Genomic DNA, 27,194 nt, shown 5'->3' on the forward strand with positions numbered 1-27,194 from the left:
TACTCAGGAGGCTGAGGCACGAGAATTGCTTGAACCCCGGTGGTAGAGGTTGCAGTGAGCCGAGATCGCACCACTGCACTCCAGCCAGGGTGACAGAGTGAGACTCTGTCTCAAAAAAAGAGAAAAAGAAAAAGAAAAAAGAAAAGAAAAGAAAAACTGCATCAGGGAAGAACTTTTACCAAAAAAAGTCACAAAAAAAGGCTTTACCATTTGCCAGGAACCATTTCACAAAATCCACCTTTATTATAGAAATTATCTTCTGAATCATTAAGATGGGGCAGGGGAAGGGAAAAGGAAGTAGTAAGAAAAAAGAAGCCAGGAAACATATTTTCTTCCTAAAAAGATGAGAATAAAGTCCTCATGCTTTGTAAAAGAGGAAAATTACCAGGGTTGTCATGTTTGTCAAACAATAGAGAACCGTCTTTTCATCAGGAAAACTATAAAGCAAGCATACGCCAGCTGGACTACATCAAAAGCAATCAAAGGCAAGGCAAAAAATAAAACCTCCAGCTTACCCAAATGCTTGTGGTTCAGAACGCCTAAAGAGAATTAGGCAAAGTATGTGAGCTCTGATTTACTAACACATATTGGGTTGATGATTCATATCTCCTCATGGAGACTTTACGCCTAAATGAAAATAACGATGTGTAATGCAACTGAAAGTTACTGGGGAGCCTGATCAAAGTGATGAGTAGATAACAGTTGAAAGTAGCAATGATAGCTAACTTCAGATCAGTAGGGAGGAGGCCAAAAGAGGCCGATGGAGAAGTGGCTATGGTTCAACCGAGGCAGTGTGATAAATAAAATCAGACGCTGGAAAGGAGTCGGGGGTAGGGTAGCGGTGGTAGAGAGGTGGTTGGGGGAGAACTAGAGAACAGAGCAAAGGGATTTAGTAGTAGAGGAATGAATCTTCAGATTAAAGGATCAATATGACACTAAAACCGTGTATGCACTTGGCAAGCTGTGATCCTGCACACTTGAGTAGCAAAATCGTGTGTGGAAGAAAGAAATGCAGCTTTATCAGCTCCATGTTTAGTCTCAGCAACAACAGGTGAGACAGACAGGTACAAGACTGGCTAAATAATGTTAAACAGAGGCAGAAATGTCTCCCTTAAAGTAAATAACTGACTTTCAAACATATGTTAGATAGTCACAGGCCACAAAGACACTAGTAAGACCTAACAGGAGGCTTTCTAATCAAACCATCCAGCCCATATTCTAGGCAGTGATACCTACTGCCATGTGATCACAGTCTCCAAACACAAGGAACCAAAAACAGAAAATCAAGATTCAGGAAAGCCTAATTCAAAGTAAAAATTTACTAAATAAAATAGAAGTTTCTGTTGTCCAAAACAAAATTTAAAAACACCAGAATTTAAAAAAAAAAATAAAACAAACATGTAACTTACACCAACAGATACTTATTTTAAATACCCAGCACGACCCAGGGCCGATTAGAATCTCAATTCCTCATTTCAGAAATGTTTGAAACAAAACTAGAGAAACTAGAGAATTTCACACGTTCCTTCCCTCCACCTCCATAGCACTTTTTCAAGAAATACATCTATGCCACAATCAAGGCACAAGTATCTAGATCTATTGATCTAACTATATATCATAGATGTTCTGAAAATACAAGGAAAATGATGACAAAGTACGGAGCATAGATCCACCTATACAAACTATAAAGAGAATTTCGTTTAGAACAACTTATTTCCTATTGCTTTCTCACAGCATTTGAACAAATATAACTTATTGCTTTTAAACCTAAAAAAGTAAATTCAATGTTAAAATGTGACACTAAATTTCAAAACAATGACATATCTAAAATGGGAAAAAATTTAGAAAATACAGAAGCACAAGAAGGAAAGACATTTTTCCAGTTCCAGAAAACTGCTTCTGTAAAAATATAATATTCTGTACAAGACAGTAGTGGTTCCTAAGAGAATAAATGGCTCAGAATTTGATGAAAGTGTTCCCGCAGCGAACAATTCACTCTGCTTGCAGATTCCAGATGCTCAACATTCCTGACATCAGAACGGAAAAATTTACTGTTAGTCTAGAGAAATTTAATATCACCATTCTTGTCATATCCCTCATAGCTTCATTATTAGTACAAGTCTGGGGAAGCCATAAACCAATGTTAAATGATAAAAAAAGATATTCTCTGGGTACAATCATACTCATATAAGCAACCAAAATATCTAGAAGTCATATGGAAAAAGACTTGAGAGACAGAAAAACAAATATGTATTTACGTGTTTTTTGTCTTAGTTCTCACATTTGCATTCTGTGCAGTATGGTCAGGCATTGGACCAAAACGTTTTACTATAACCTAGGGCTAATAAACACTAAAGAACATATATCGACGCCCAGAACAACACTATAAAATTTTATTATATTAATAAAATGGGATACACCAAGCTTTAAATTTTCCACTTTGTCAAAGGTAAAATAATCAGCACTATTCGGTGCCATTCATAACAGGCTGCAATTTTTCTCATTTAAAGTATGTTTTATTTCCAAAAGTACCTATAGTACACTAAAATACTAACACAACCCTGAGAGAGGCAATCTCTTTTCCACACTTTCCCTCAACTGCAAATAACTTATTAAAGCATCGGGCCAGCTGAGTTTTTAAATATGTAAAACAATCTAAATAATTATAGTATTGCAGCTTGCTTGATAACACTTTATACAATTATCTTAAAGTCCATAAATTCAGGGTGAGTTAACAGGGGAACATGCGTACAACTTCACCTAACTTTCATTTGTACATGCCATCTCTAAGCTTTAAATAGGTTCCAATTTGTAATTAACTGTCAATAGTCTGTAGCTCTGCACAAAGTATTCTCTACTACCAAAATAAATACGATGGTAGTTTGATTTTTAGCAGTATTCACCCAAAAAATAAAGCCATAGAAAAATGAAAATTACTTCTAAAGCTCATAAATTATGGCCTATAACCATCCTTTCCAAAAATCGATTACATTTACATTACATTAAAACAGTTATAGGCTTTCCTACTTGAAGTAATTGGCTATAAAAGCTAAAATGCAGTATTGGCTTTATGATATTCACAGTAAGATAGGACTTATCTCAAGCATAACATGTAGTTTGACCAAACTGGACAGTAAATCTGGATTTTACATTACATTGCAAGGTAGCAATCCAAATCTTACCTCTCATCACACTACTGTAGCCAGCATTCATTGTATTAAGTGGTAAGCAATCAACACATCAGTAGGTGCTAACCTTGATCAGGAAGTACTGGTCATGGCAAGAGAAACTATGGAAGCAGAAAGTGGCCTATTTGGTTGTAGAGATGATGTAGTAGAAAGAGAGGTAGGCTTTTCTCCTAGAGCTGTTATCATAATCAACAGAGATAAAGAATGAGTATGTAGCATCTAATTAATGCTTCCCAGTTTTGCAACAGGACAAAAGCATAAAAAACATCAAGCACATGGTTGGCCCTTAATAAGCAGTAGCTGCTATTGTCATCTTTATCATATCCTCTCAGAGGCTTGTTAGTGGAATTAAAAAGCATTTAAGTGAAAGGAAGGCTCTTAGCAGGGTTCAAGGGATAAAACTATCTTAAATGGCTTTCTTTGCAAACATTCTCCAAGAACAGCCTGTTACACAATAATGCAGTGGCTGAACTCCTAAGAAACCTCACACTAACAAAAAGATGAACCCTTGTTTCAATAGGGAAAGACATTGTAGGTTAGAGAGTTTGCAACTAATAATAACTAAGGTCCTTCCACACATGAATTTTAGAAAAATAAAGTAATCTAAGCTGTAAATGTTTTTTTCTTTTTAGCTAAAAATAACAAACTGGTGGTTCACTACTGATAACTACCAAGCTAAATGCTTCCCAGCCTTTCAATCCACACTCAAGTATTCTCTAAACAGGTGACATTTCTTTTAGCAACAGAATTCATAACTATTGGGATTAAATCCTTCCCATCCAAAAGAACAAAGGAGCAGCCAGCAAAACTTCCTGCAACATAATGAAATATCCAGAAACAGACTGGTGATGCATAAAGAACTGAATACAAGACAAGGGTGGCATTTCAAATCAGTTATGTGGTGAGGAATTATTCTACCAAGAGCAGTAACTGCTGGTTCACCATTTCAGAAACAAGTGAAATCAAATAAACTAGATCCCCACGTAATGAAGCAAATCCCAATAATCTCATTACATCCAAATCATGTTATGAAAATTCAGTCTAAGAGACATTTGCTAGAGTAAAAATCCCTTCAAGATACTTACGGAGGTGATTTTTCTACAACCCCTAAATTTGTCAAGAAGAAATAAAGCAAAATATATATGCTTTAGGTAGTCTGTGCCTTATCTTAAAACATGTTCACTGGAGCTCCCTGGGTAGTATTTTTAAAATCTAGGTGATTCGAGTGCTGCACTATATCGGAAAGAGAAGTTTAACATTTAACGTGAGTGCTGGCAAATAAAATATTTTAAAGTTTTTATCAATATTTTCAATAGTGCTACGCTAGCTATTTAATTTCATCTTAACAGAATGAAATCATCTTCTAGATTTGATCTCCATTTTTATTGGAACTGCTTACTATCCATCCCTAAAGTTCTCTTCTAAGAGGAAAAAGTCATGTTGTTTGAATGACAAAAAAGTTCATATTCACAAACAGAAAAGACTATTTTAATATTGAACAATTCTACATCAACAGGAATCTGAAATCTACCAAGACAATTCTTAATATATTTGGTCACTCAAGCCATCACGAACTCTTTTTAGGACTGAACCCCAAGATTTGTACTAGGACTTAAAAAAAAAAAAAGTAGCTGGGCACAGTGGCTCAGGCTTCTAAATCTCAGCATTTTGGGAGGCTGAAGCAGGAGGACCACTTGAGCTCAGGAGTTTGAGACCAGCCTGGGTAATATGGTGAGACCGCATCTCTACGAAAATAAGAAATCAGCCAGGTTTGTGGCATGTGCCTGTAGTCCCAGCTGAGGCAGGAGGATCACTTGAGCCTGGGAGTTGAGGCTGCAGTGAGCCCTGATTGCGCCAATGCACTCCAGCCAGGGTGACAGAGTGAGACTCTGTCTCAAACAATTAAAAATTAAAAAACAATAAAAAATTTAAAACGCAAAACTTATTTGTGGCAATGAATATTACAATTTTTAAAACCTAGTGATGGCCGGGCACAGTGGTTCACGCCTGTAATCCCAGCACTTCAGGAGGCCGAGGCGGGCGGTCACGAGGTCAGGAGATAGAGACCACCCTGGCTAACATGGTGAAACCCCGTCTCCACTAAAAATACAAAAAATTAGCCAGGCGTGGTGGCAGGCGCCTATAGTCCCAGCTACTTGGGAGGCTGAAGCAGGAGAATGGCGTGAACCCAGGAGGCAGAGCTTGCAGTGAGCCGAGATAGCGCCACTGCACTCCAGCCTGGGTGACACAGCAAGCAAGACTCTGTCTCAAAAAAAAAAAAAAAAAAACATGCTAGATGACGAGTTGGTGGGTGCAGCGCACTAGCATGGCACATGTATACATATGTAACTTACCTGCACATTGCGCACATGTACCATAAAACCTAAAGTATAATAATAATAATAATAATAATAATAATAAACCTAGTGATTTGGCTAATTTTAGGCAGTATTACATACACATAAGCATACTGGGGAACTAGGCTATAAAAATAGCTTGGCCAAGATGGTGAAACCCTGTCTCTGCTAAAAAATACAAAAATGAGCCAGGCATGGTGGCAGGTGCCTGTAGTCCCAGCTACTCGGGAGGCTGAGGCAGGAGAATCGCTTGAACCCGGTAGGCAGAGGTTGCAGTGAGCTGGGATCGCACCACTGCACTCCAGCATGGGTGACGGAGCAAGCCTCTGTCTCAAAAAAAAAAAAAAAAATAGCCTCCCAATATAACTATTCAAATGTATTAATATTTTATAAGACCACTGAAACATGCTCTCTTAAATTTAAAAGTCACTTGTTATAGCATTTTCTCCTGAGCAAGAAACTGCTAGGAAGCGAGCATGGGCATTTTCCTCACTGATCACTGAGCTCGAATCTTCTGAGCAAACAGTGCAAGAGACCAGATTAATTCTTGTTTCTTAAGGTGTGGCCTGCCAAACAATGGGGGGTCCCAATAATCTTTCAAGTGGTCCACAAGCTGCTTCAGTCAGTAAGATTTTGTTCACCTATGCTCAAATTTGCAGCGTATTATAATTTTTGCAGAAATCTTGTTCCATCATCGTTGCATAAGGCTATACAAGTACTGTAGAGATTATGTTTGTCAGAGTTCTTCTAATTAACTTCCACTGTCATTTGCTTATTGCCATTTGTGTTTGGAGAATTACTGCTTTACACAATTACAATTATATTGAGCCACATATTCTACTGAGTAAAACAGATCAAAGACAGGATTAGTTCACAGTAGTAATTAAAAATAGTAATGCAAACATAGAGGCTCCCAATCTTCTGAATATTTCTGATCTGAGTCTCAAGTGTTATAAGGCTACAAAGGAAAGTAAATATAAGGCTATTCACCTATAAACTGAAATGTATAATATTAGGCTTCATTCCAACATCTCTTCCCACCTAACACATGCCCACTCTATTAATGTCATTGGTCTTTATCTTGGATGCCATAAACGTCATTGCAAAAATACACAATTTTGGCCAGCTGCGGTGGCTCACGCCTGCAATCCCAGCACTTTGGGAGGCCCGAGGCAGGAGGATCACTTGAGGTCAGGAGTTCGAGACCAGCCTGGCCAACATGGTGAAACCCCATCTCTACTAAAAATTCAAAAATTAGCTGGGCATGGTGGTACACGCCTGTAATCCCAGCTACTCAGGAGGCTCAGGCACGAGAATCACTTGAACCTAGGAGGCAGAGGTTGCAGTGAGCCAAGATCATGCCACTGCACTCCAGCCTGGGCAATAGAGTGAAACTCCATCTCAAAAAGAATAAATAAATAAATAAATACACAATTTCACAGAAGTGAGAAAATTCAACTGTAAGCAATGCTGGTGATGAATTAGTTTCTGAAAATCTTACCCAGTTAACAACTAAGGAAGAAAAAACTAACCTGCTTAACAACATATTACACTTGAAAAGAGAACAATGTGAATATCAAATTAAAAAAAAAAAAAGGAACCTAGAGAAACTGAAGACTTCAAATTTTTTCGTTAAAATGCTCTTTTCATTGACTTTCTGGAAGTAAAACAAAGTGCTGTCACAAAACGTTGTGAGCAATATTACGCCAACAAAGAAAAATTCAGCAGAATCCATTCTACATTCTATGAATTAGCACAAAGCTAAAATTATAACCTAATATGTTCTTCATTAAATTAAAAACATGATAATTTGTTTCCCTTTTCTGCATAAAGTTCTGATCATTTTTCCTACTATTTAATATGCTCTTTCCATCCCCCGTTTAACATAGATTAATTTTATATGGCCCTTTTCTTCCATCCATTACCATTAGATAACAAAAGCATCAATGGAGAAAGTTAACAGGATTCCAACCTTAAAACACAGCGTGAATCTACCTGTGTTAGGAGAAGTTAAACTAAAAATGCATTTAGGTAACCAAAAAATAAACTACCAAAACATGACCATAAGAATCAGATTTTATCTAAAAAATAAAAATAAAAATTTTTTAATTCTAAATTTAAAAATTGTGAGAGCCAATCTCCCCTATCCCCAGTGCTCTGTCAGTTGAGAAATTCTGTCAAACAGTGGTATAAAGCCATCAAAGTTCTCTAGTAACTTTTAAATAAAGAACAGTGATTTATTCTGCAAATAAACACAAACTAGCACTTTCCAGGATAAAAACTGGTAGTCACTAAATGCAGAGATGAAAAACTACATACAGTGCTGGGACAATGGGATTCCCACATAGAGAAGAATGAAGTTCGACCCTTACCTCACACCACATACTAAAATTAGCTCAAAATGGATCAACAACCTAAATATTTGAATTAAGACCATAAAACTCTTATAAGAAAACACAGGAGTAAATCTTCATGACCTTGTATTTAATAATAGATTCTTAGATATGTCACCGAAAGCATTAACAACATAAGAAAAAATTGATAAATTTAACATCAAAATTAAAAACATTTGTCCATCAAGGGACATTATCAAAAAAAGTGAAAAGACAACCTACAAAACAGGAGAAAATATTTGCAGATCATAAATGTGGTAAGTGTTTAATATCCAGAATATATAGAGAACAGGGAAATTCAACAACAAAGACAATCCAATTAAAAAATGGACAAAAAACTTCAGTAAACATTTCTCTAAAGAAGAAAAATGGCTAAAAAGTACACGTAAAACTGTCATTAGTCATTAGGGAAATGCAAATCAAAATCACAATGAAATCACTCCACACTTTCCTACAATGGCTATAATCAAAAACTATGGGAAATAACAAATGCTGATGAGGATGTAAAGAAATTGGAACCCTCACATATTGCTGGTAGAAATGTAAAATGTTGCAGCATCCATGGAAAATAGGTTGGTGGTTCCTTAAAAAGCTAAACACAGAACTATCGTATGACCAGGAAACTACACTCACAGGGACATACTTATTTTTGTGACAATAAACATTACATTTTTTAAACCCAGTGACTTGGCTAATTTTAGGCAATATTATATACACATAAGCATCTAAATCAAGGACTCAAAGTGATACCTGTACAGCAATGTTCATTGCAGCATTACGCACAATAGCCAAAATACGGAAACACCTCAAGTGTCCACCAACTGATAAATGGATACACAAAATACCATATATACACACAATGGAATATTATTCCACCATAAAAAGAAATTAATTTCTGATACATGCTACACCACAGATGAACCTTGAGAACATTGTGTTAAGTAAAATAAGTCAGTGAAGAAAAAAGACAAATACTCTATGATTCCACTTATATGAAATACCTAAAATAGACAAATTCTAGAGACAGAAAGTAGAATGGTGATTGACATGGGCTGGAGGGAGAGGGACAGGTAAAGTTACTTTTTTTCTTTTTTTTTTTTTTTTTGAGCCCCAGTCTGTCACCCAGGCTGGAGTGTAATGGTATAATCTCGGCTCACTGCAACCTCCGCCTCCCGGGTTCAAGCTATTCTCATGCCTCAGCCTCCTGAGCAGCTGGAATTAGGGGGGCGCACCACCATGCCCAGCTAATTTTTGTATTTTTGGTAGAGATAGGGTTTCACCATGTTGCCCAGGCTGGTCTTGAACTTCTGACCTCAGGTGATCCACCCACCTTGGCCTCCCAAAGTGCTGGGATTACAGGAGTGACCCACCACACCCAGCCAGGTCAAGTTACTCTTAATGAGTACTGAGTTTCTGTATGGGGTGGAAAGAATGTTTAGGAAGCAGATAGTGGTGATGATCATAAAACATTTTGAATACAATTAATTACACTAAATTTTACACTTAAAAAATGGTAAAAATGGCAAATTTTATATCATACATATTTTATCTCAATAAGAAAACCTTAAAAATGAAAAATAAACTATATAGACATCATTAATGGTTGCACTCCTTATAGCAAAAACAGAAGTCACACTATTCCCATAAAGACTCTAAAATGAGCAACGAAATGAAACACAAATATTATGCACTGATAAAGATTACTGGTAAAATTCCTATATGAAAGGACTTTTTTAACAGTAAAGGCATGCAATGTAGTAAACTAATCACTATTACGTATGCTTGCTAGCAGGTATTTTACCTTACCATTAAAGGAAGCTACTGATATGACAAACATTGAGGCATACTCTCTGCATGCAGGAGAGACATTGTAAGAAAAGAGTACTCAGTGATTTTCTTTAGTTTATCACTGAAAACCCCATAATACCTGAAGAGGACTTTTTCACTTAGTTCTAAATATTTTGTGAGTAGTGACAAGCACAAGAGTAAGTGTACTGATTCAGTGTTAAAGAATACAAGCTCTGTGTACGAGGAAGTACATTACTCCCAAAAAGAAGGTATTCCCAAATGCCAGCTCACACACTGCTTCTTGTTCACAGAGAACAGCTTGCGGTCAACTACATGCATAACGATCTTTTTTTAAATTTAATTTTTATTTTCAGTTCCAGGATACATGTACAGGACGTGCAGGTTTGTTACATAGGTAAATGTGTGCCATGGTGGTCTGCTGCACCTATCAACCCATCACCTAGGTATTAAGCCCTACATGCATTAGCCATTTTTCCGGATGCTCTCCCTTCCCCCACCCCCAACCCCCAACAGGCTCCAGTGTGTGATGTTCCCCTCCTTGTGTCCATGTGTTCTCATTGTTCAGCTCCCACTTACAAGAGAAAACATGCTGTGTTTGGCTTTCTGTTCCTGCATAAGTTTGCTGACGATAATGGTTTCCAGCTCCAACCATGTCCCTGCAAAGACATGGTTGATCTTGTTCCTTTTTATGGCTGCACAGTATTCCATGGTGTATATGGACCACATTTTCTTTATCCAGTCTATCATTGATGGACATTTGAGTTGATTCCATGTCTTTGCTACTGTGAATATGCTGTAATGAACACATGCATGCATGTTATCTTTATAACAGAATGACTTATATTCCTTTGGGTATATACCCAGTAATGAGATTAGTGGGTCAAATGGTATTTCTGGTTCCAGATCTTTGAAAAATCGCCACACTGGTTTCTTCCACAATGGTTGAACTAATTTACACTCTCACCAACAGGATAAAAGCATTCTTATTTCTCTATAGCCTCACCAGCATCTGTTGTTTCTTGACTTTTTAATAATTGCCATCCTGACTGAACTACTTGCCCAACAATCTTAATTTGCTCTGCAAGGAAATGGAAAAGTATGAATATGATCAGATCAAATCAAACCAGCAAAGTATACTTTGGGTGGGGGAACTGTGAGAGGAAAAAAGCAACAAGTTCAAGACCTTGCTTTTCCACAAGGAAATATATGAATTACCAAGAAGAAAAAAATGTTAACATGAGGTGTGTTTTTTATACGAAAGATGAGAACAAAGTAATTTCATGACACTGACGATATCAGTAAAATCCACTTTTGTTTTTTAAACTGGATTCCTTGAGTGGTAAATCTCAGTGATATATTCGTTACCTTCAGTAATTTGAATCTATCACTTTAAGGATAAAGGATCATGATTTTGGTACCAGAAGTGAGGTTAACGAGATTTCCCTAAGCAAACTGATCTATAGTGCAAACAACTTGAACATGGGACAAACATTTTTAAAAGAACTAGGCAGCACTTCTTGGCCAGGCACAGTGGCTCACGTCTGTAATCCCAGCACTTTGGGAGGCCAAGGTGGGCAAATCACCTGAGGACAGGAGTTTGAGACTGGCCTGGCCAACATGGTGAAACCCCGTCTCTACTAAAAATACAAAAATTAGCCGGGTGTGGTGGCACACACCTGTAATCCCAGCTACTCAGGAGGCTGAGGCAGAATCGCTTGAACCCAAGAAGCAGAGGTTTCAGTGAGCTGAGATCACACCACTGCACTCCAGCCTGGGTGACAGAACGAGACTCCATCTCAAAAAAAAAAACAGAAAAAAAGAAAAGAAAAAGAACTAAGCAGTTGCTTCTTATAAAAATCATCATCATCATTGAAATTAAAAACTCAACACCAGCATGTAAAGGAGAGCAATAAAGCTCAAAAAAGAATTAACCAAACAAGATAGGTGAGAATTACTCAAAGGGCTGATGGCTGATGGAAAGACCAAAAAAGACTGAACTATATAAGAGGGTTAAGAAAGATAAGGGATAGAAGAAATGTCTTAGGCATATTTAACTGGCGCACTAGAATGATAGGAGAGAGGAAGAATGAAGTACAGGTAACATCTTAAAAGATTAACAGCTGAAATTTTTCCAGAATTCATGAAATACACGGATTTATATGCATTCAAAAAGCCAAATGAATTCTGGATAAGGCATAGAAAATGAAATTCCACCTAGACACAGAATAGTGAAAGTGCAGACATCTAAGAAAAAAAGAAAATAATAAAAACAGCCAGAGAAAGAAGCCAGATTACTTCCAAAGAGAGACTCTGACAACTGACTTTTAAATAGCCACTTTGAATATATAATTTCATTGCCTCTTGCTTTCAGCATTCTGAGGAAAAAATAATAACTGCTAACCTAGCGTTATGTGCTTGGTAAAAACTACTTCCAAGAATGAGCATAAATAAAAACATTTTCAGCAATAACAGAGACAGTTTGATAGCAGTAGACCTTCAAAATAGGAAATTCTAAAGATTTTTACTGTAAGCAGATGGAAAAACCATGGTGGATGAAAATGCTGAGTTATGAGTTGGAGGTAAACAAAGAAAATGGTAATATGTGAGGAACTCTAAATGAATACTGATAGTATAAAACTGTGACAATGGGCCAGGCGCGGTGGCTCATGCCTGTAATCCCAGCACTTTGGGAGGCCAAGGCAGGCAGATCATGAGGTCAGGAGATCAAGACCATCCTGGCTAACACGGTGAAACTCCTTTCTCTACTAAAAATACAAAAAATTAGCTGGGCATGGTGGCGGGCACCTGTAGTCCCAGCTGCTTGAGAGGCTGAGGCAGGAGAATGGCGTGAACCCAGGAGGCGGAGCTTGCAGTGAGCTGAGATCGCGCCACTGCACTCCAGCCTAGGTGACAGAGCTAGACTCTCCGTCTCAAAAAAAAAAAAAAAAAAAAAAAAGAACATGACGATGATATCTTCAAGGTCTGGGGTTTTTTATTTAAAAAAGAGAATGAAAATACATGACACAGTAGCATGTAAGTTGGGAACATATGAAGTAGAAGTCTTGTAAGGTCCTTAGCTTGTCCATGGTGAAAATAAAGGTAGAGATTAATGTTGAATTTTTACAATAAAGGATTCAAGTAGTAATTTTGAAGGAAACTACCAAAAGAACAGAATGAGAATGTATAACATCAAGACATAGGGGAAAAATGAAAATGATAGAAATATTCTAATCAGTCCAAAGAAAATATAAGTAATAGAAAAAAAGAAAGAATAGGACAAACAGAAAGCACAAAATGGGATGGTAGATTTTAAATTTTAAAAGTCAGTCATTATGTTAACTGTACTGAAAATACTCTAGTTAAAAGCAAGTTGTACAACCCCAAAAAGCTTCAATTACAAGCAATTCACAAGAGCTCTATCAATACATTAGGAACACAGAAGAGCTGAAAGTAAAAGGATAGAAAAAGATAAACTAATCAGTGCTAACGGAAAAAAAAAGTATATACTTCAATATAAAATTTATTTAAAAGGCTTAATTTACCAACAAAATAACATATTTAAATATACAAAAGAAGGCCAGGCGCAGTGGTTCACACCTGTAATCCCAGCACTTTGGGAAGCCGAGGCAGGCAGATCACTTGAGGTAAGAAGTTCGAGACCAGCCTGGCCAACGTGGTGAAACCCTGTCTCTACAAAAAAAATACAAAAAAGTAGCTGGCATGATGGTGCATGCCTGGAGTCCCATCTACTCCAGAGGCTGAGGCAGGAGAATTGCTTGAACCCGGGAGGCGGAGGTTGCAGTGAGCCAAGATCACGCCACTGCATTCCAGCCTGGGCGACAGAGCGAGAATCCATCTCAAATAAATAAACAAATAAACTAAACAAAAACTGACAGAACTACAAGATAAATCCATAATCGCTGAGGGAGATTTTTAAAAATACTTCTCTTGGTAACTGAAGGAATAAGCAGCAACAACAAAAAATCAATTAGAATACAGAATATTTGAATGACTTAATAAGTTTGGCCTAATAGACACATATAGAAAACTACAGTCAATAATTACAGAATATACCTATTGTTAAACATATTCAGAATACTTATTGAAATTAACCATATGTCTAGCCATAAAATAAATTTCAAAGGACTAAAATGGTGCAAATTCAGCTTTCTGATCACAAAGCAATTAAGGTAAAAAATCAGTTAAAAAAAAATGAAAAAAACTCTTATGTGAATATTTTTTTAATTCTAAATAATCAATTACAAAAATTCTAAAGCAAACACTTAATAAAATTAGAAAATATTTTTAAATTATAGCACAAATAGAGCCAATAAAACTTAGCGAGAAATAGTCCTAAATGTGAACATTAGGAAAAGGGAAAGATTAAATATTTATAAACAAAGTTGTAGAAATTAGAAAAAGAACAGTAAAAATTAATGAAATAAAAACAAATGTACAATAGAGAAAATAAAGCCATAAGTTTTATATCTAAAAAGACTTATAGAATTGACAAAACTCTCACAAAATTAAGAGGAGAGAGAAAGAGAGTGCAAAAATTACCAATATCAGGACCAAAAAAAAAAAAGCATCAATATAGAAACTACAGGTACAAAGTAATAATAATACAAATAATCCTTTCCCAACAAACTTGAAAACTCTGATAAAATGGACAGTCTTGGAAAACTGTAAATCACCAAAATTGACTCAAGAAGAAACAGAAAGCTAGAATATTCTTTTAACCTTTAAAATAAATGAATTAGTTACCAAAAATCTTATCAAAAAGAAAATTCCCAGGCACAGGTGACCTAACAGGTAAGTTCTACTCAAGGAAAAGTTAATATCAATCTTTCACAAACTCTTCCACAGAAGAGGAAAGGCTCCTCCCAATACACTACACGACACCAGCATGACTTTTTGAAATTCGGTAAAGAATGAAAAAGTGAAATTACAACTGAACTCACTCATCAACACAGATCTCAAAATTCTAAACAAAATACGAGAAAACCAAATCCAGAAATATATAAAAAGGATAGTAAATTATGACCAAATTGGGTTTATCCCTAGAATGCAAGTTGGTTTAACATTCAAAAATCAATGTAAGGCCAGGCACAATAGCTCACACCTGTAACCCCAGCACTTTGGGAGGCCAGTGGTGGGACGATCACTTGAGCCCAGAAGTTTGAGACTAGCCTGGTCAACACAGGAAGACTCACAGAAGTCTCTACAAAAAATAAAAAATTAGCCAGGCACGGTGGCATGCGCCTATAGTCCTAGCTACTTGAGACACTGAGGCAGGAGGATCCTAGGAGTTTGAGGATGCAATGAGCTACAACTGCACCACTGCACTCCAGCCTGGGTGACAGAGTGAGACCCTGTCTCTTAAAACACACACACAAACACACACACACACACAATTGATTGGTAATGTAAGATGGATTGGATTGCTTTTCTCTTCTTCTAAAGAAAATAGTACACATGAAGAGGCAAGCAAAGAGCAGACAGCCAAAAATACAGAAGAAAAAGCTTTATGGAGGTGTGTCAGGGAGTTAATTTTTTAAAAATAATACTTTTCCCCTGGATTCTATAATATGTGTTGTATGTAGCCACTTTTGAAAATTTACAATGTGTTTTCATTTTTTTTATTCTAAATAAATATTCACTTTCAAACTAAAAACTGCTTATGGTGTAATTCCATTTATAAAGTTCAACCAGCAAAATTAAACCATATTGCCTATGAATGCTTATACAAATCATAAACTATGTCTTATGTGTAGTGTGAGGTAGGAGTCATTAAGGGGGTTGGGAAGATTGTGACTGAGAAGAGATACACAGGCTGCCTTCAAGGTGTTCGAATTTTTGACCTAGGTGGATGATGGTCACGTGGATATGACCAGGTCACATGGATGCTGGCTTATAACCACTTTTAAAACTCGACTTATAAAGGTTTGTTATGTGCATTTCTGTACCTATATTATATTTCACATTATATGATGCTTGTAAAAATCATAATGAAATTATAAAACTAAAACTAATATAGGTATTATGCAGGAAAGGAATGATTCCATAAGATTAGTATGGCACTATCCTGGGAATAATACTAAAATCAACTCTCTAGCTAATAAAAGTTGTTTCCCATGGGTTAACTTTACAATCCTGATACTGCTATATTGGTACACGTACACTCGGACTGAACAATTAAGTAAATCGATGGTGGATGGTAGTAGCAGGTTTTCCACTGTTGGAGGGGGAAGAGGCTACAATGATCCATTTGCTAAGGATTAGAGTTGAAAACATCAATGAGAACTCATATTTAGTTTAGTATAGTTACAGATGATTACACATAGAAATGTTCACATATGTTTATGTGTGTTTACGCATGGGTTAACTTACACACATACATTTCTTTGCTTTGTCAGCTGAAAGAGCCTTAAAGAAACAACACTCCGGCCAGGCGCGGTGGCTCACGCCTGTAATCCCAGCATTTTGGGAGGCCGAGGCGGGCAGATCACAAGGTCAGGAGATCGAGACCATCCTGGCTAACATGATGAAACCCCATCTCTACTAAAAAAAAAAAAAAAAAAAAATACAAAAAATTAGCCGGGCGTGGTGATGGGCGCCTGTAGTCCCAGCTACTCAGGAGGCTGAGGCAGGAGAATGGTATGAACCCGGGAGGCGGAGCTTGCAATGAGCCTAGACAGCGCCACTGCATTCCAGCCTGGGTGACAGAGCGAGACTCCGTCTCAAAAAAAAAAAGAAACAACACTCCAAGGCTGAGTGTGGTGCCTCATGCCTATAATCCCAGCACTTTGGGAGGCTGAGGCAGGAGCATCACTTGAGCTCAGGAGTTTGAGACCAGCCTGGGCAACACAGGGTACCCCATCTCTACCAAGAAGAAAAGAATTGAAAAGAAAAAGAAAGGAAAGGAGAGGCAGAGGGAAAGAAGAGAGAAGACAGAAGAGGGAAGAGAGAAGAGAGAGGAAGGAGGAGGGAGGAGAGAAAAGAGAAAAGAAACTAAATGAAACGAAACGAAACGAAAAAGAAACAACACTCCAGTAGCGATGAGCAAACCTATTGCCCAGATCTTGATTTCTAAGCCCATTCCCCAACAAAAGGAACTACAGCTTCTTAGAGAAATGTCTACTTCTAGGACTGGGGCAGGAAATATACAAGATAAGCCAAGAATATTTGTAGTATCAAAAGTAAGGAACTGCTAAAAACAAATAAGCCCACGTTGATGAGGGTTATCAAAGAAGCCAACTCAAAGAGCTCCCAAGGGCCAAAGCTGGAACAATCTGAGCAACAAAATAAAGTAGTCATGGCTTATAACCCAAAGTACAAAATAAGTATCCATGACTCTATATTGATCTGAATGATTGAATAAATTAATAAATGGGAGAGAAAAAACAAAGAATTCCAAATAATTTAGATAGCTCCTTTACCCTAAAGAAGAAGAAATGACACATGCTACTCTAAGTGTGGGCTGCACAGAGAAACTGTTTCTAAAGATTACAGTAGGGAAAGGGTGAAAAAAAGAGTAATCTTACAGTGGAGAAACCTGACACACAGTACTTTAGGCAGGTCACCAACATTAATGTCAACAGTTATAAATCGAGTTGACAGAATATACCCTCAGTGTGATATGATGGCAATGGCCCTTCACTGCTCTGATCTTACCCCACAAACACATAACCCCAATCTTTTCACAAGAAAAATATCAGACAAATTCCAGGAGAGGGGAATCCTTACAATATACCTAACCAGAACTCCTCAAAACTCTCAAGATTGTCAAAATCAAGGAAAGTCTTTTGGGTTTTGTTATTTTTTGTTTTGTTTTGTTGTTTTGTTTTTTTGAGACAGGGTCTCACTCCATCGCCCAGGCTGAAGTGTAGTGGTGTGATCACTGCTCACTGCAGCCTGCACCTCCCAGGCTCAGGTGATCCTCCCACCTCAGCCTTCCAGGTAGCTGGAACTATAGGCACATGCCACTATGGCCCAGCTAATTTTTCATATTTTTAGTAGAGATGTGGTTTCACCAGGTTGCCCAGACTGGTCTCAAACTTCTGGGCTCAAGAGATCTACCCGCCTCAGCCTCCCAAAGTGCTGGGATTAAGGTGTCAGCCACTGTGCCTGATTTCTAAAGTCTTAGAAACCATTATGGCCAAGAGAAGCTTAATGAGAGCTGACAACTAAATGTAATATGGTATTACGAATGAGATCCTGGAACAAAAAAAAAAAATGACGTTAACGGAAAATGAAGGAAATCTGAATAAAGTATAGATTTTAGTTAATAATAATCATGTATCAATATAATTTCTCCAATTGAAATGAATTTACCATACTAATGTAAGATGCTAATAACAGGGGAAACTAAGGCAAGGCATACTGAAACTCTGTACTGTCTTCGTAATTCTCCTATAATTCTAAAATTGCTCTAAAAAATAATCTATTAAAAAATTTTAAATATAATCAACAGATCACTACAGCCAAGAAAGAGAACTCAGAACATATATGTAATGCTGGATTATGATAGAGGGGATATTAAATATATACATGGAAAGGACAGACTATTAAATAAGTGATCCGGGGACTACTTGGTGCACCACATGAAAAAATAAAATCAGGTAAGATTAGACTACTGCCACGCTCCACATACAGATTATAGTTGGATTACAATTTCAAATGTGTAAAAACAAACCTTTAAAATAACTATTAAAAATCTTAGAGAATATCTTCATAATCTTGGGATAGGAAAGGCCTTCCTAAGCAGAAGAAAAGTAGCATGCACCATACAGAAAAGATTGATTTGACTACAAAAAAGTTTTCAACTATTATAGAAGAAATGTTATTATTTAAGGAATAAGAAGGACAAATGACTGACCAGAAGAAATGGTGTTCAACCTATAATGGCTCAAAGGATGAATATACAAAATATAAATAAATTCTGCAAGTAAATTAGAAAATGACAAACCAGTACAAAAATGGGGAAGAGATGTGAAGAGATGAATCACAGAGGAATGACCATTAAACAAATGAAAATACACTCGCTATCACTAGTAATGCACATTTCACACTTAAGATTTTATGTTTTTCCTAACAGATCAGTAAAAATTATAAAGATTGACAATATTTAATATAGCCAAGAATATAGGGGAAAGCATCTTTAATACACTGACTGTAGATCATTCGGTGGTTTAGCCACTCTGGAGGACAATTTGACTTCATTAAATGTGTATATCTTCCCTTCCAAAATATTTACAAAAGGAGCCAAACAAGGCTTTCGTTAACAGCAATATGGTTCACTAAACAGCAATATGATGGAAAAGTATACATTAGTTTAAAAGAATGAGATAAATACACAGATGTATAGAGAGATATAGATAAACATGCGTAAACACATAAACACTTTTCTATATTTAACATGGAAATATCTCTCCAAGAGTATAGCTTGGTGTAGAAAAAAAGCTGAAGAATAATAAATAGGGCGTAACAAAATCTGTGATTAAAAAGAAAAGGAAAAGAGACTCAAAAACAATGTATTAATGACCTATATATGCAAGTATTGAAAGCACAGGAAACTCTTACAGGCTACTTATCAAACGGAGAAAAAAAATGAGATCGGGGGAAAGCGGCATGTTTTTATGTATTACTTGTATAATTACATTTTTTTTTCTTAGTGAAATAAGCAAGAAGGGCAAGAAGAAGTGGTAAAAGTTTTACACGAAACGTATTTTCCCAAATGAGCAATCCATGCATCTAGGCTGCTGTGAGTCGGGTGCCTTGCTCCTGTGGCACGAGGGTCTGACTTTAACTCTGTTCCCCTGGAAACCTGATAATGGGACAACATCAGCGATACTGCTAAGCAACACTGCTTATGGGAAAAATGACCCCTGACTGGCCAGTTGCAAACATCTGATGCATATGCCGTACTTTGCGGCTTCTGTAAATGCAGAGACTCTTGTCTTCTGTGCTTCGCTCAAACCTTGTGGGGACATAAGGTCAAAAAACATCATAAAGCAAGGTGTCATTCAGATCAGCACTTTAGATTTGCACAAGCAAGCTGGCTGTGTGTGGAAAAGCCCTTTTTAAATTCTTAATAGCCTATGCTATTTTTCATGACTGACACCTAAACTGCCTTATAAACTATAAATACTCCATTTTAATCCTCCTTCAAGTTATATGTAAGCAACAATATTTTGCATTAAATTAAACTAAGGCATTTTGGGTGAACAGCAAGGTTTCAAACATATTCATTACACAACTGTAGTAAATTTATGGTTCACATAAATTTTATCCATAATTTCCCAAAGTACTATGGAAAGTTAAATCATTCATTTTTATAAAGTAGAACACAATGTGGGACTATATAAAACCTAAAAAGAAGAAAAAAAATTTCCAAAGGGTCTGGCTTCCAAGTTAAGGTCTTGAGAAAGAAAAGCTTTACGTAATTTAACAATCAAAACTTCTTCCTGACAAAAACGAATCCTCAATGTAAATCACAGTGGAAAAAAAATCATTCTTGATGGATAAAGATGAGACAAAACTTGCCAAAATATAACTATGGATATGCTTGAAATAGCAAAGAATTATATTTTTAAACAGTGCAAATGAAAATGCCAGTGTAACATAATACAAGATAAAACTGAATTTATGTTTCGGCGTTTTTGAGACTATAGCACCAGTCATTGTAATTGTCCAGTCTGAGACAGCCACCTCAGCTGGTTTGAGAGCTATATCAACCAAATTCAGGATGGCCCATATAAAACAGAGAACATTCCTTTTCGTCACACTATGTTACCACTTCTTTCAAGGGGCTTTAAAAATGCATGACATAGGCCCCCAACCCCATTTACATTTTGTTTTAGTAGTTCTTAGAGGCATCCAGGATTCTACACTTTGAAAAAGTGCTGATTCTGGTCCAGAATAGGACCTCAAAGAGGCATCTACCACCACACCTCTACTTCCGGAATCAGATCAGAAGGGGAGGATTTTAAGTACACGTGTGTGTGTGTGTGAGTTTTTTTTTCCTTTCTTATAAATATCTATTCTAGGTATCTCAAAGTCTTATAACTGATAATAACATAAAATATGTTTGTTTGTTAGTTTTAATTGAATCCCTTAATGGTATATATCAATTTCAGGATAGTTTTACCTCTGGTGACAGACAGAAAACAGAGAATTGGGGTAAGGATAATGTTTTATTTCTTAAAGAAAAAAAAAGAGAAAAATCTGAATCAAGTGTGGCAAACAGTTCCTACCTGTTATACATCTGAGTGAAGGATAATATGGGTATCACAGTATTTGCCATACTTTTCTATAAGTTTCAAATACTTAATTTTTTAAATTAAATGCGCAGAATTATTCTAAAAGCAAGACAGTATGAGAACATCAGCACACACCATCACTACCTGGAGAAAGAGGTAATAAGTCCATGTCCTCCAGTAACTTTTACCTAGGAGGGCATCCTTGAGTTGATCTTATGTCCCTAGTGTTGGTGACAGAAAAACAAGCATGATCTGCCTGCATTTGCTTAAAGCAATGCTGTATTTCACTGTGAACAAGATTTAAGCAAAGACGGAATGAGAACTTCCCCTCTTGGGGTCACATACCGGTGTCACTCCCAGATCCCGTTGACAAAGCTGGCATGATGTAAGGTGTAGGAACAGGTCAGCCCACTGCTCTCCAGACACCCTGCCTTCAGACAGTCACAGGGAATTCCAATTCAACAGCCTGCAGCCACGTTGTCTACCAAGATCTGTATATTTTGTAAGCCGTTTCTAGAAAGGAAAGAAACATGTATATTTTTTAAAAAGGGACCATCACCAAATCACAACATTCTGTAACTAATTCAAAATTCTCATCCCAATCACTATCGGAGAGATCACAACTCTTCAGAATTTTTTCTACAGACCACATGCAAATACAAACTGTGAGAGTTTCTGATCTTGACGAGCAACTCTGAATTGAAAACATGCATGTTCTGCATGCATGTGTTGAGGATTCCTTAAAGATTTTTACATTTGGGTTGCGGAACACTGATTGGATACATGGATAATTTTAAGAAACTTCTGTAAGTCAATGTCATTCTCAACTTCCTTCCCTGTGTTACAATAATTCTCAGCTATATTTCTCAATGTAGAAAAGAGACTATATAAATTGTCAGCAACTTATAATTTTTTTTTTTTTTTTTTTTTTTTTTTTTTTTTTTTTTGGATACGGAGTCTCACTCTGTCACCCAGGCTGGAGTGCAGTGGTGCGATCTGGGCTCACTGCAACCTCCGCCTCCTATGTTCAAGCAATTCTTCCTGCCCCAGGCTCCTGAGGAGCTGGGACTACAGGGGCCCACCACCAAGCCTGGCTAATTTTCTTTTTTTTTTAAATAGAGACGGGGGTTTCACCATGTTGGCCAGGCTGGTCTTGAACTCCTGACCTCAGGTCATATGCCCGCCTTGGCCTCTCAAAGTGCTGGAATTACAGGTGTGAGTCACTGCACCCAGCCTAATTGTATTTTTTTAAATAGCTCATCCTAATATGACAAATGCATGGTTCTCTAACTGACGTCTGCAACTAACCTTGAAGGAATATTTACTAGAATGGAAGCAAGATGTTATTATAGATTTACAGAAGTGTTAGTAATCCAAAGTAAATCTAACAATCCAAGCTAGCATACATAAGTAAATTCTTTCAGTAAAAACTAACCTTTGTTTTATCTGGAAAAATATTAGCTTTTTTTTCAATAACTATCTTAACTAATGTTTATCCTCAAATAAGCAGTAAAGGCAGTATAGCATAGTAGCTAAGAACAAGGGATCTAGAGTTTGACCTAATCTTTAATGCTGCTAGTTCTGTGATCTTCAACAAGGTATTTCATCTTCTGAAGCCTCAACTTCCTTATATGCAAATAGAGACAACAGTAAATTAGAACTATTTGGTAATTAAATATACTCAGACATATAATGCAGTGTCTGACACATGGCAAATAAACAAGAAACAATGGTTGTTAGGGTTTTTTTTTTTAATTCAGGTAATGAGATTATAAAATGAAAACATAAAAAGAAAGTAAGATTAAAATTTACATTGGCCTAACACCTAGAGGGAGGCCATCTGGTTTAAATTTGGATCACCCCTGGCTAATAACAGAAAAAGTACTCCATTTACATTTTTGTAGAAATCAGAAGAACCACACAATGTGTTTTAAGTTCATTTTTAATGCACTTTCCTCAATTCTCTATAAAGCAAATTCAGTAATTTAGAAGCATATTTTTAACATATATTAACAACAACAAGAAAACATTGGAAACACTGGAAAACTGGTTCACATCAATTCTTAAAGCCTTTAAGTTGCTGATTCAAATTACAGAATAAAAAGAAATGAACTTGCCAAATTTTACTTTAAAAAATCCAAACTGTAAGATTCTATTAAAGCCTTCTAAATTTGCTATTTAATTGTTATAGTGAAAATTAGTATTAAAAACTTCACCATCAAATGGATTATTTTAGATCAGACTATCTGCTGCAATACCTTGAATTTCGCTTTATGTTATTGCAAAGGCTGACATAGTTAAAACATGCATACAAATCCATACAGAAAAGAGTGCTAATTTAAAATATGACAATTGTTATTTGAAATGCCAAATGAAAATATAGCTGACTAAGCTAAAAATTAAAAATGTGAGGCAAGATTTCACTAATGCACACGTATGGAGCTGTTTTTTCTAATAATTTTGAAAGCAACTTTGTTTTGCCTTCATAAATTATTCTAAAAATCAGTATGAAGATTCAACTACAGGAAAATGTTCCTTATATAAAGCAAGGCTAGAAATGAAGTAATTCAAAGTCAAAAAAAGACTGTATAATTTAAAGAATACAGTCAATTAGTAGACTTCTGTTTTGCTAATGGAAAAAAATGAAAATCAATTAAAATTTCTAAAATGTCTGCAGACACATTTGTACCATTAGGCTAATATATATGTACGTATGTTTGTGAGTAGGTATTTATTATATGTGTGTGTATATATATGTAATTTAAGTTCTTTATGTCATGAGAAAAGCCTAAATTTACATGGTATAGATTGCACATATGCTATACCATCTATACCATGCAACCTATCACTTTCTTCACAGCTTAAAGAACTTACAATGTTTCACATTTATAAACCATACACACCATATAATAAGACAACATATGCTTACATCAATTAGAATTTCATACAATTTGAAACATTCACATTCCATTAATACTAAAGACCTTACATTCCAAATCAAAATATCCTTTTGAGCTGATATTGCTGCTGTTCATCTATGCCATATAGGAAAAGCCCTCACATTTCTTGTTTTTTATTTCATAATGAACACTCAAGGTTAAATTTTTCCAAAGCTGTATCATTTACTACAAACCAATTATCTTTTAAGTATATACACTGCAAAGTAATCACCTTCTCAGACCATATACAAGTATATGAATTTTAAAAATGGTTTGACAGAATCCTAACCAGTAATACTTTGTATTTTGTGGAATGAAGCAAAGTTGCTAGGTTTAACTTTCAAACTGAGTTAAACTTTTGTAGTAATGATGTTATTTTCTTTGGCAAAATTCATTGAAAATGCTTTGGAATTTGTCGGAACGCAGCCATAATTATTACTGACTGTTGTATGGAATCGATTTACTACAACACAAAAATACCAGCTGTTACAGTATGTCCTAAGAGGGATTACCGAATATTCTTAAATTGAAGTTCAATCCATCTTTCCATAAAAAAGAGAAAGACCCGAAAGCCAGGAACATAACAGCAGTATCAAGTGCACCTGAAGCATTTACAATACCCAATAGAACGATTACAACCCTCCTTTAAAAGGGCTTATTTTTGAAATTTCATTATTCCAGTTGTACCTTGCTTCTATATATCACACTGTATCAGGTTCCTCTGGCACTGATCATGTGGAAACAGTGAACTATGTGAAGGTCTATGAGCTTACAACGTTCAATTTCTACCCTTCCGGGTAACTCTTAATGCTCCCGTGGCACTCATGACATCTAGTGGTCAACTACAGAAGTGCAAGTGTTTAAAACTTGTTTTCAGTAAATAATTAAATTCCATAGTCTGCAACATTTATTAATGAGAACATATACACACACACACACAGTTAACATATATGAACAAGAAACCAAGTAAGTTTCAAATACATTTCCTCTATATTTGGGTAAGTGTTCAAGAATATGAAAACTTGTAATTAACTGTCATCATAAACTACTTTAATAATTATGTTAGCAATCTATCATTTCAGAATAAGTGTGCTCAGAAATCCAACTGTAGATTATTTCACCAGATACACATACTCAAAAGTTACATTTTCAAAACCTAATAGAGCAATAAAATAACACAAACAAGAGTAAACTTTTTAAAAATAAATCTATCACAGATTTTTGTAAAAGCTCAATCTGAAAGACTCATTAGTTCTATTAGCCAGTACAAGAAGCAGACTTATATCTGTTAACATTATTTGGACCCTCATAAACTATAATTGTAAGAATAAAAGGAGGCAACATATACTAAGTGGCAGACATCTGCTTACATAAAATGGCACTTGTACCTTTTATACCAGCCATTCTCAAAGCGTGGTCCACAGACCTCTGGTGGTCTCCAGGACCCTTTCAGAGGGGTCCATGAGGTCAAACTATTTTCATAAAATTACTGAAGAAAGTACTGAGATGTTATTTGTCTTTTGCACTGTACCAGCATTTGCACCAATGGTGAAAAGCAATGGTCATGGTTGGTAAAACCACTGGCACCTGAGCATGAGTCAAGACAATGGCACCAAATTGAAACTGTTCAACATTGTATTCTTCACTGCCAAGGATGCTCATTCAGAGGAGGAGGAGGAAAAGGAAGAAAAGCAAGAAGAGGAGGAGGGGAGAGGGAAGGTTCACTATAGAATACCCTTAATGAAGCAGTAAAAATTGATATTAATTGACTCTTGAGTACTCTTCTTTTTAACATCCTGTGTGAATAATGGGAAGCACACATAAAGTAACTGCTGCTATAAACAAAGGAAATACTGTCTCTAAAGAACACTTGTGCAATGATTTGAGTTGTGAACTATACCGGCTGCTTTGATCATGGAACTTTTTTTTTTTAACTTGAACAACTGAAGACAAACTATGGTTATTCAAGCTTCAGTATTTGGCAAACATTTTCTTGAAGATAAATAGAGTCCATACTTTCAAGGGAAACCAAAAACAATATGTGTTGCTAATGATAAAAATAAGCTTCCAAGCAAAAATCAGAATTTTATAAAACTTGCATCCACTAGAGGCTCATTTTGCACGGTGCTATGTTAACTGAAATACACGCATGGTGGAACCAAGTCCCCACTTTGCACTGGTTCTATCAGCTTCCCAATGCCCAAAGGCTTTGCTGAGAAGACCCATGGTGGTATTAACAAATGTGATTTTTTTGGCATTTTGTATCAACATTGGGAAGATCTGCATGATTCGGTGAACCACTATTTTCCCATTTTCTACTAACACATTAGAAAATCATGCATGAACAACATCCATTAAAAGCTCAAGATTGATCAATGGATTTAAAGTTCCAATACAATAACTTTATTTCTTTTTTTTAATTAATTAATTTATTATTATTATACTTTAGGTTTTAGGGTACATGTGCGCAATGTGCAGGTTAGTTACATATGTATACATGTGCCATGCTGGTGTGCTGCACCCACTAACTCATCATCTAGCATTAGGTATATCTCCCAGTGCTATCCCTCCCCCCTCCCCCCACCCCACAACAGTCCCCAGAGTGTGATGTTCCCCTTTCTGTGTCCATGTGTTCTCATTGTTCAATTCCCACCTATGAGTGAGAATATGTGGTGTTCGGTTTTTTGTTCTTGCGATAGTTTACTGAGAATGATGATTTCCAATTTCATCCATGTCCCTACAAAGGACATGAACTCATCATTTTTTATGGCTGCATAGTATTCCATGGTGTATATGTGCCACATTTTCTTAATCCAGTCTATCATTGTTGGACATTTGGGTTGGTTCCAAGTCTTTGCTATTGTGAATAATGCCGCAATAAACATACGTGTGCATGTGTCTTTATAGCAGCATGATTTATAGTCCTTTGGGTATATACCCAGTAATGGGATGATAACTTTATTTCTGTACTTTCAGATTTTACACTGAAACTTATCTTTAAGAAACTGCCATATATCTTTGGTGTAACAGCAAATATCCACAGTTAACTGAATAGGCTATTAAAATACTCCTCCCTTTTCCAACTACAGATCTCTGTAAGTTCAGTTTTTCTTCATATCCTTCAATAGGAACACACAGCAACAAAATGAAAGTAGACACAGATATGAAAATATAACGGTCTCCTGTTGAGCCAGGAATTAAATAAATTTGCAATTCACTCATGTTTTTGTTTTGAGGGTAAAATTAT

The 27,194-nt window shown here is 36.3% G+C and overlaps 1 protein-coding gene across 9 annotated transcripts in view; it reads right to left on the reverse strand.

Moving 5' to 3' along the window:
* The window catches only part of MPP7 (MAGUK p55 scaffold protein 7), a 258,770-nt gene that overhangs the window by 172,545 nt on the left and 59,031 nt on the right, over window positions 1–27,194 (reverse strand). For all 9 annotated transcript variants that reach the window (XM_054522122.1, XM_024254266.2, XM_054522123.1 and 6 more), the window contains one exon: window positions 21,354–21,521. In XM_054522122.1, coding sequence (XP_054378097.1) covers window positions 21,354–21,390 — 37 coding nt within the window. In that variant the 5' untranslated portion in view covers window positions 21,391–21,521. The remainder of the gene's footprint in view (window positions 1–21,353; window positions 21,522–27,194) is intronic.

This window comes from Pongo abelii, chromosome 8, assembly GCF_028885655.2.
Source record: "Pongo abelii isolate AG06213 chromosome 8, NHGRI_mPonAbe1-v2.0_pri, whole genome shotgun sequence".
In the NCBI taxonomy this organism is placed as follows: domain Eukaryota; kingdom Metazoa; phylum Chordata; class Mammalia; order Primates; family Hominidae; genus Pongo; species Pongo abelii.